General features: G+C 44.9%; 1 protein-coding gene across 2 annotated transcripts in view; it reads right to left on the bottom strand.

Moving 5' to 3' along the window:
• Nucleotides 1-10,561, bottom strand: part of BCL2L14 (BCL2 like 14) — a 67,505-nt gene that overhangs the window by 19,106 nt on the left and 37,838 nt on the right. For both annotated transcript variants that reach the window (XM_025213453.1, XM_025213454.1), the window contains exon 2: nucleotides 6,996-7,091. In XM_025213453.1, coding sequence (XP_025069238.1) covers nucleotides 6,996-7,091 — 96 coding nt within the window. The remainder of the gene's footprint in view (nucleotides 1-6,995; nucleotides 7,092-10,561) is intronic.

The raw sequence follows: 10,561 nt of genomic DNA, 5'->3' as shown, positions 1-10,561 counted from the left end.
ACTCTTTCCTGCCTATGCAGGGGGTTGGACTCGATGATCTATTGAGGTCCCTTCCGACCCTAGCATCTATGAATCTATGAAAAGCCCTAATGAGCAAAACAGGCTCTCTTGATAAACAGTTTTCCAAGTATGACTGTATCTGCCTTTGGAGCTTCTGCCAGCATGGCTAGGTTTGTTATGGAATCACAGCTCTTTGCGCTGTTGAAGGACAGAGATATGGCAGCCCAAGCATATAGGATAGACCTGATCTAGCTGCTCTCAAGTGCCGTGGTACCCTGGGGTTTCATGAGATCCTTTGAAGGGTGCTACACACCTACACATAATTCAAAGTAAACCCAGAAATTACATGCAGGAATCTACAGCACCAAAAACTGACCTGTTGTGATCTTTGAGTTCTTTGCAACAGAAGAATTATTCTATTTTTTTTTCTGTATTCAATACATGAGTGAAAGCTAAGTGCTGGCATTTTCAAAAGTTTTTCCTCGAATATAAAAATATTGAGAACCATTGAACTGAAGAGTGCAAGGAAGCACATTTCTAGTTCACTCTAGGCATGCCAAATACTGCAGATGGCAGGAAAGGGAACTAAATTGAGGTCTTAGCAGATACTGAAAAGAGGAAAGAGCCTGCAAGTCCCATGATATACAGGGCTTTTCCCCCTGCTCTAAGCCCTAGCTGCTATTATTGGAAGATTGCATCAGAAGCTCCACTTCTATTTGAACTTCTAGTACTTATGGCTGCAGATAAACGTTTTGATAATGCAATGCAAGGATGACACTCTCAGCAACAGAACAGCAAATCAAAAAACAAACAAACAAACAAACACCCCATGAAGTAGAGTTTCAGTTAATATCATGATTTAATCCAATTTTATGATATTAGTGACCTGACTTGATTTCTGTAGGATGAAGTTAGGTGAAGTAATGTGTGGGATTTGAGATTTGTATTATTGCTTCCTTAATCTGTTATGAGAGAAGAACAACACAGTATTTTAAAAACTTCCCTGAAGATAAGGTTTTTTGTTTTTTTTTTCCAGAGAAAAAGCACCTTTCTTTTTCTCGGATTTATGTTCCTTATATCTATTTGCAGTATGGTACCACTTTGAGGCACCAACTGAAGTGAGGCCTTGTGTTCTAGATACCGTATGGACCTTTTGGCTAGGGACAGAAGTTACACATAAACCGGTATAAGTGATCAGAAACCGGCTCAAAAATCTGTAACACAGAAGTTCAGTACGTATAAACCACTTTCAAAATGGCTGTAACCAGTTTAAGGTAAGTCTGACACCACATCTAGGTTGAACTGATTTAGGTTAAATTAGTTTATTGAACTTCCTTCTCAGATCTCTTCCAGATTCAAGTTCTCTGTCCCCCGTATCCCAGGATGCTTTGCACCTCCCCTGCAAGCCCCTCCCTTGCAGGGTAGGCTAGCTAGCTTTGGTCCAAGCTGTCTGCTCCAGCCCAGCAGGAAGACATGCTCTAGCAGCCTCCCTGGTTTCTAGCCTGGGCCACTGCAGGCACTTGGCTGCATTTCTGGAATCAAAAAAAGAATGTCTGTTTGCTTACTTATCAGATCAAGCTATGCAGTTTGGATTAGTGTGAAGATTAAATCAATTCAGCCTTGGGCTTTTTGACCCGGTGAGGGGGCGGGGACAGAGGCATGGGGCCTGCATTGGTGAGGTCAACCAGCGCTTACGCAGCTGGTGCCGCCGGGCAGGCCTTGGGTTCCTTGACAACGACCCATGCTTTCGGGAGGGGGGATTGCTGGGGCGGGATGGGTGGCAGCCCCTCCCTAATGGCAAGCGTATCTTCTCTTCCAGGTTGGCTGATCTCGTACGGCGAGCTTTAAACTAGACTCGCCGGGGGAGGGGGCTGCAAGAAGACGAGGAGACGCCATCAGGGCAAGGGGTGCAAAGGTAAGTAACAGGGGTCCTGATGGTCTGGCTAATCAGGGGGTGGGGGGGCACACAGTCTTGCAAGGCCTTAAATGCCTGTACACCAATGCTCGTAGCATGGGGAACAAACAGGAGGAACTCGCCCTCAGAATAGCTAGTTCAAATCCAGATGTCGTAGGGTTAACAGAGACGTGGTGGGACTCGTCCCATGACTGGGCAGTTAACATTAGGGGCTATAGGCTGTACAGGCGGGATAGAGAAGGCAGAAAAGCGGGGGGGTGGCACTTTATGTCAAGGAGCACTACACATCCTCTGCCAGCAGTATGGGGTCAGGGGAAGGGCGAGCTGAAGTGCTCTGGGTCAAGATCCAGGGGGGGCAAGGCGAGAGGGATTTGACGGTGGGGGTCTATTACAGACCCCCCAATCAGGAGGAGGAGCTGGACAGGGAATTTTCAGGCCAGCTTGCGGAGACACTAAAAGCAAGGGATGTAGTTGTCATGGGCGATTTTAATTACCCGGACATCTGCTGGGAGGAGCAGTCAGCCGGGACGGACCGCTCCAGGAGGTTCTTGGCCGAGTTGCAGGACCTCCACTTGATTCAGGAGGTGCACAGTCCCACCAGAGGAGATGCTCTGCTGGACCTGGTCCTGGCCGCAGGCGACGACCTGGTAAGAGGCCTCCAGGTTCTTGACCACCTGGGCAATAGTGATCATCGCGTGCTGGAATTCACCATCCAGCGTAGAGTGTCAAGGGCCCGCAGCAAGGTGGTGGCCCTAGACTTCAGGAGGGCCAACTTCAGTGAGATGAGGAGATTAGTGGGAGAGGAACTGGGGTCCTTGAGGGCAGAGGAACTCAGCGTCCAAGAGGAGTGGTCGTTCCTTAAGGAAACGATACTCGGGGCCCAAGGGGTGTCCATCCCGACAAGAAGCAAGGCGGGCAGGAGTGTCCAAAAGCCCCCCTGGCTCACCAAGGGTGTCCGGGAATGCCTGCTTGCCAAAAGGGTGGCGTACGCCCGGTGGAAGGGGGGTGTAATCTCCAAAGAGGAGTATACCTCCTCTGCTCGGGCCTGCAGGCGGGCTGTTAGGAAGGCCAAGGCGGAGATAGAGCTCGGATTAGCGTCCAGGATTAAGGATAACAAAAAGTCCTTTTTCAAATATATTGGGAGGATGAAGAAGGCGCCGGGTAATGTGGGGCCCCTGCAGGATATGCGGGGCAATCTGGTGGTTGCGTCAGAGGATAAAGCGGACCTCTTTAACCAATTCTTCACCTCCGTTTTCTTCACAGTTAGGGTGGCTAGGAGCTGGAACCAACTTCCAAGGGAGGTGGTGCTGGCCCCTACCCTGGGGATCTTTAAGAAGAGGCTGGATACTTACCTGGCTGGACTCATTTGAGTCCCGTTTTTGTTTTTAGGGTGAGTGGTTTTTTTTGGGTTGTTCTCCCGCCCTGGCGGGGGGTCGGGCTAGAAGATCTATTAGGTCCCTTCCGACCCTGAAACTATGAAACTATGACTATCTGTATTTAGCCTTTGGGTTCATTTTCAGTGTATAGTTAACATGAGTTATAATTTGAGTGTTGCCTCTGAATCAACTTCTGCCTCCACACAAAAAGAAAAGGACCTCTCTACTTGCCCAACAGCTCATCTTGGCTGGCCTCCACCTGCTAGCACAGAGGTATCAGACGCCCTTGGCTTCACAGCTGGATCTGGACCACGGGGGCTTCTTGTGAGCCAGATTCAGACCCATCACCAGAAACGGGGCGAGCTTTAGTGGCATTAACTACCACAAGTTCCTGAGCTGCTATTTCAGCTCAGGGATCTGCAGGGATTAATACCGCCATTGCTCACCCTGCTGCCACCAACATGCCCCCTCAGCAGGGCTCTGTACCTTGGAACTGGGTGGCAGCCCCTCCCCCCGCGAAATTCTGAGCCCCTCCAGAAGCCTCGTAGGCTGGAGGACAGCTCCTCAGGTCATATATTTGACACTCCTGGGAACCATTCTTCTGTGTAGACACAGGCTACATGACTGGCTGCTGTTAGTTGTTCAATACCCTCCGACAGTTTTGCCTCGTGTCTAGAACAGACAAACATTTTCCCAGAATCCATCGTGGAACTTCATAGAGCAGCTTGGCTAACTGCAGTAGCAGAGAGAGCCATCAGGTACGCCTCCCAGAAGGATTTGAACCCCACACAGATGACAATGGAACCAGTGCTGATCAGTAGTTTGAATGTCATTTTGCAGTTGTGTCTACTCTCCTTTGAGCAACCTCAGAGTTGGTCTCTCAAGGTCAGCTAACTCTGTAGTGGTGTCAGGCCCAGAGTGAGAGACAATGGTCTCTCCCTAAAGAGTTTACAGATGAAATAGAACAAATAAAGGATGTGAGAGAAGGCAGATCTAAAAAAGGTGACTGATGGATTTAAAAAAGTCAAATTTCCAGTTGCTCTAGTTATCAGGCCATGTGTGAACCTTGACTAACTTATTCTGAAATTAATTTTGAAAGAGAAAAACTTAAAAGGCAGTACATAAAAAAACCCAAGAAGTAATAATAAAATTGCACTGGGACACATATGCTGGGCCTTTCTTTGCCCATCTCCTTTCATGGACACAGGTACATTGCATGAAATAAGAGAACACACAACTGGGCAAAATTCCTCAATGAGAGGCCTTGCGATTGTCAGATTTCCTTTCAAAATAACCTCTTAAGAGTTTCTCTACTCTATATATTATTTTTGCCCCTCTCATATACAAGCATCTATCCTAGCTGAGGCAAGCTAGAGCCAGCACAACCATGTATCCCTATTATCTAAGCAATGCCTTTTATTCATGGTTTATCAAAAAAATCAATGAGCAGTCTCTAACTAGGGTGTTATGAGAATCGCTGACTCATGAGCAGCATATACTTATCTAAACTTTATAGGTCAAAAGGTGTAATTATTTTTATTGGAGGAGTGACGATAGTTATACTCATATAAACCTGTGTGTGGATATAATGAGGCTGATATGAATCTGTCCTATGCTGGTTTCATTTTGACCACCTGCTGTATAATAAAGGTGTACCAGTGTATATAGGTATACTTGTTTGAAAGTGTTTTTACACTACCGTAGCTGTACTGATTTAGCCAGCACTTAAAATAGTGCAACTATTTTGTGCACAACTAAGCCAACAGGTAGAGAGGTTTAATTTCACTCATTACTGAAATATAGAGTTGCCTCTGTTCTGTACTGGAACACAGCAACATTTTAGGTCCAAGGGTTTTGAAAAACTTATTTAAATCACAGTCAAAAGGAAAGTATTATTAAGCAAATATAGATTGTCTACAGGCCAGGAAGATTAAACATTCATATCTATATGCAAAGTGCTTTTGGAGATTTAATGACCATTGTTGAGAAAGAGATACAAGATCAGATGCACGCTCTGTTTCTAGCATTGGTCCCTGATAAGTCATGCCTGCATTTGTCCAGGAACAAAAAATATTCCGGAATTGGCATGTACATGTATCACCCTTCTAATCAGGACTTAGTGAGCAGTTGAATGTTGTGCTGCTTTTTCCCCCATTGTTTCAGTTATGCAATCCTGGAACTGTACAGGTGTACTTTGCAATATCCCAAGATAAACTGTTACTACCTCCTATCCAGGAAATTGTTTTTAGGATTTATTCCAGGACAATGGATAAGGGAGGCTGTATGATTGCATTTGTCCTGGGATAAATGTGATATTTGTTTGCTGCCCAATAGATTTTCAGTGCAAGTGGCTACAAGCTCATGTTTACAGTGTTCTATGCTGGTGTCTATGATTGATTCAGAGACAAGAAAATGAGAAGGAGAAGGCAGTGAAATATCAGTGCTACGTATTTGTAGCACTCAAGTTTCTTCTGATCAAGGGAGGATGAATTGCTCAGGCAAGTACTAGGCAGCAAGAACAGAAGCAGAATGTTGGCACCTTTGTCCAAGACTGCAGGCCAGAAAGTTCCTGCTTCGCAGGTGCCTATCTTTGCATGGAGCCTCCCTGTTTGACTTGCAGGCTTCCTGGACACCTGCAGCTCCACGCCGACTGTGTGCCCAGAACAGCTTCTCTTTGCAGCTCTGATTCAGGGACACTTCAGAGAGGTGGGAGTTCAACCTCACCCCTACACTCAGTGGGCATGTCTACATGTGTGCTTTAATGTGCAGTAGCTTATTTTACTGAGCATTAAAGGCCCATGTAAAAAAAACTGTGTGATTACACTAATGTGCAGTAAAATAGGCTACTGTATGTAGCATCGCTTAAAGCCTCTGTGCATTTGTTACTGTGCATTAAGGCAGGATAATGTGCATTTGTTTAGTACCTCACATTGGAGGTACTAAATTTAATGTGCATTCGAACAAAGTGCCTTAATGTATGTGTAGATGTGCCCAATGTTTCCTATTGACTTTGCCTAGCTGACTTTTTGCATAGCATCCAAGTTTCTTGGATTGCCCTGCTGAGGCACCTTATTCCTCCTATACATTCAATTGGGAGAGAAAGTGCCCTGTTTCCTGGTTTTGGATTCCACTCTGGGTTCAGCATTTAAAATTTAGGTGTTACAGTGCCTTTTCTAAGCCTTCTTTTTTGGAGTTGGCCCTTCTGAGTCATGTTGCCTGGCTTTTGAGAATGGGCAGTTGCACAGCACAAATATGGTGGATCCCTTGTCCATTTTGGATGAATTTACGAGGCAAATTTTCTTAACATCAGATAAAGTTCTATTTCCAAGAGGTAAATGCAGCACTTTGCCCCATTCCAGTAGATAAACAGAGCTATTCTAAAAAAAAACAAACCCAAAAAACCCAGTAACATCTTAAAAGCTTTCTAGGAGCTCTCAATTCTAAATCCCAGGGGGAGATCCAACTGTTCCCATTTCTAGCCCAGTCATTTTTTTAAGCAACAGGCAACAAGATAATTTCAACTTTAACAAAATGGAAGAGATGATTCACTTCTCTAAACAGAACTGTTACATTCATATATGAATTAATTTCAAATACACACTGCTTCAGTTATTCATACAATGAGATACGTACCACTGCAATCCAACAGAAAGTCAATAGTAAAAGTTCAGAATTAAATGTTTTTAGCTTAGTTTTGTTTTTACCTTCCACTCCAGTTACACCAAGCTTTAAAGTCTTTCTCTGAGCACGTCTTTCTTTCCGCCCTGATTTGTTAGGACCAGGCCAATCTTCTATGCGTCCTTTCAAAAAGAGAAGGCAAGAGTTTTTTTTTTTAAAACCTTTAGAGACTCATGTCTAAGTAGTTTGCTTGTAAGTCAGCAGAGTTGCATGTCAGACAGAGAGAGCCTGTTACTTCCTTATAAGATCAGCTGTGCTTTAAAGATTAGAGGGTGGGGCAAATTGCCTAGCCACATGACTAAACTGGAAGAGTCTAACAGTTTAAGGAGAGGGAAATAAAACTTTTGTAGCACCTACTGTGCTACAAGGCAAACGTAAGTATATTTCATCAAGGTGCAAAGCATGTAACTCATTCTACCCCTTTTTCTTTTTGCCATATGGATGTTATATTAAACCACAATGTTGAAACAAGCACTTTTGCTTTCTTAGGTATTTGGATAATAACCAGATCCCTTCCTTCATAAGGAGTAAAATAATATTTATATAGTTTCATATCTCAATTTATATAGTTTCATATCTCAATTTTTTTTTTCAAAAAAGGCATAGAAAGCATCAGTTAAGCACTAGCAGGATTCTCAAACTGATGACACAGCATTATTATAATTAGATATTTTCTACAGAGCTGCTATAATACTTAGACCAAAGCTGTAATCCAGCTGCAAGGACATGGCTAGTTGCCAAGGACAACAATAGGTTTTAAAAACTGTGGTTGTCACCAAATCAGGTGTCTACTGCTTGGTAACTGCTCATCCCCTGCTTGTGAAAGACCCTGAGTTGATAAAAACAGAATGAATACCTGGCATTTACCCACAGAATGAGACCATGGTAGGATATTTTCTTGCAGCTTCCTCCCAACACATCTCCACTTCTAGGAATAGGAGGGTTCAGTCTGTGCTCTCCTCCAAAAAATCACTGCAAGGCATGTAGGGTTTGTGGCTGGTTTTGGTGAAAGTAGGACTTCCAGTTTCTTACAGGGAATGTCAACCCTCTAAAGTCTTTCACCACAAATAGTGCATTTCCAGGGAACAAATGGTTCTTGGGTTTGCACTTGTGCTCACTCATGTGCAGTGGGCTTACACACTCAAGGCTATCTTATAGTTTCATACTTGTAAGGGGCTGGAAGGGACCTTACAGATCAAATTCAGCCCTCCTGAACATGTGCAGGAAAGACTGACCCCAGCAAAGTGGGCTACAAGACACTTTTTAAAAGATCACTAGGGTGGGTGACTACCACCTCCGAGGGGAGCATGTTCCAAACCTTCAGCACCCAACTTGTAAAGAAGTTTTTCAGTTTGTGCCCATTATTTCTTGTCCTCCCCTGGGGGGCTTTGGTGAATAGATGCTTCCCCAGGCCCTAATGTGTGTCCCAATATACTTGTAGGCTGCCACCAAGTCCCCTCTGAGTCTTCTCTTCTCCAGGCTGAACAATCCCAAGTCTTTCAGCGTCCGTTCATATGATCTGGTCTCTAGGCCTCTAATCATGTGCATGGCCCTCTTTTGGACTTTGAGGTTGGGGGGCTGCTTATAAAAGTCAGAATAGGTTTGTCCCTTTTAGCTACCTTGAGATGGGGGTTGCATTGAGCTAGAAGGGAATGGGTCAGTGAAGAAACGGCAGTTTGAGTGACCTGAGGAAGGACATTTTCTACCCAAAAGCTCACCTAACACTTCTCCCAATTATACACTTGGTCCAATAAAAGATATTACTAAACAAATGCTGTTTCTCACCTTTTATGGATTATCATGGTCACAAATCTTCATGCAAGCAGTGCCGTAGCAAGAGGGGGGAGGGATAAGCAAGGTGACCACCCCGGGCGCTGAAGAGGAGCACCAACAGGTGCTGTACAGCTGGGTTGGGGCATAGGATAGAGCCGTGAGCAGTTCATTTGGGGGAGTACAGGGACAGGGGAAGGATGGTTCCCACCACTGTGTGCACTCCTGGGAAAGCATGGGAGGGCGTGTGCCCCCTGGGTCTGTGCACAGCATGAGGGCGGGCTGCTGCTGCGAGCTTTGCCTCAGACGCCAAACTTTGTTGCTACGGCACTGCATGCAAGCCTGTCATTTCCTTCCTCTTTTATTAGTGAGATCTGGCTTCAGAGGAGTAAGAGCAGGCATGAAGATAATATATTGCTGCTTATCAGCAAGTTCTTTCTTTATAGCTTGAAGACCCTTCTTGGATATGCTGCAAAGCACTAGGCAGGATGCACCACATGCAATGTTAGATGATGCCAAGCCACTTTGCTATAAGAGAATTCTGGAAAGAGATCTATAACACTGTAGGAAACTTGAGGGGAAAAAAAAAGATCTTAAACTGTCACTTCACATTTGACTGTATAGCTCTTTGCAGCCAAGTATCCCAAGGCCATTCACACATAACATACACTATAGGAATTTCATGTCTGGCAGACTGAACACATAGAGGATTTCAGTAAAAGTTAAAGTGAGTTACTGCCAGAATTAAGTAAAGAGCAGAGCAATGCTGATGTTTGGTCCACATACATAGCTGGCCTTCATTAGAATTTAAAGAGTATCTTTTTTTTTTTTTTTAACCTATGCCATAGTTTCTCAACCTGTGGTACATGTACCCCTGGGGGTATGCAAGACACAGGCAGGGGGCGTGTGGGTACCTCATCACTCTCTCTCACCTTCTTTTACTTTCAAAACTATGGCAAAAAATTTGATGCAATTTGAAAAATTACATTCCCCAGTAATAATTTGGTGTTCAGCCCTCCTAGCTTTGGCCAACATCACCTCTAGCCTCGGTACATACTTAAGTTGGGCACCCCTAGTGTAAAAGGTGGCAACCCTAACCACACCAGATCAGACATCTGTCATATCATGGTCTTATATACACAGTCCTTCTTCCAACTTATGGCACACATTAGTCTGCAAATATAAAATCCCCTGGAAAATTAAATGTTGGGGTAATTATTAAAATTTTCACAAGTTAGGGGGTACTTGCTACTTAAAAAGTTGAGAAACACTGACTTATGGGATCCATTTCAGATCAGTTTTATACCTCTGTTAGTCAGGGAAAAAGCTGCAGTCTGGTCAACACCAGGAGTTACACTAACACAAGTCAATGTCTATTGCAAAAGGTTAACATGCAGCCACATAGTCATTTGATAAGAGCCACAAAACTGAAGTATGGTGCTGGCTAGTGTGTGGGCCGGGCGCGCCCCGAGCCCTTTTTCGCGCTGCACGCAGGCTGTGGCCAGCAGCCCGGGCACGCGGGGGCGGAGAGGGGTGGCTTTCGCTCTGGAATTAGGCACGGACGCGTATTGGTAGTTTAAAAGATTGTTTACTTACACCGAGATGGCAGTGGTGTAGGCTGGAAAGCTTGCTTCAGTTGCAGTTACAGAGAAGAAAAAGGAAAGAGGCGGACAAGAGTTCTAGACTCGTGAACTCTAGCCCAATCCGGCTGAAGGCTCTGAACACGCGAGCCCGTCGCGTCAGCCGAAGAAAGTACTCGTCCGGAAGAGCTCTGAACCAACTCACACGAAGTTTGCTAGGCTCCGTGGGTCCAGTTCTTTTG

The sequence above is a fragment of the Alligator sinensis genome, unplaced genomic scaffold (genome assembly GCF_000455745.1).
Source record: "Alligator sinensis unplaced genomic scaffold, ASM45574v1 scaffold91_2, whole genome shotgun sequence".
NCBI classification, from domain to species: Eukaryota; Metazoa; Chordata; order Crocodylia; family Alligatoridae; genus Alligator; species Alligator sinensis.
Note: the sequence above shows the minus strand (reverse complement) of the source record. Positions and strands in the feature narration are given on the sequence as shown.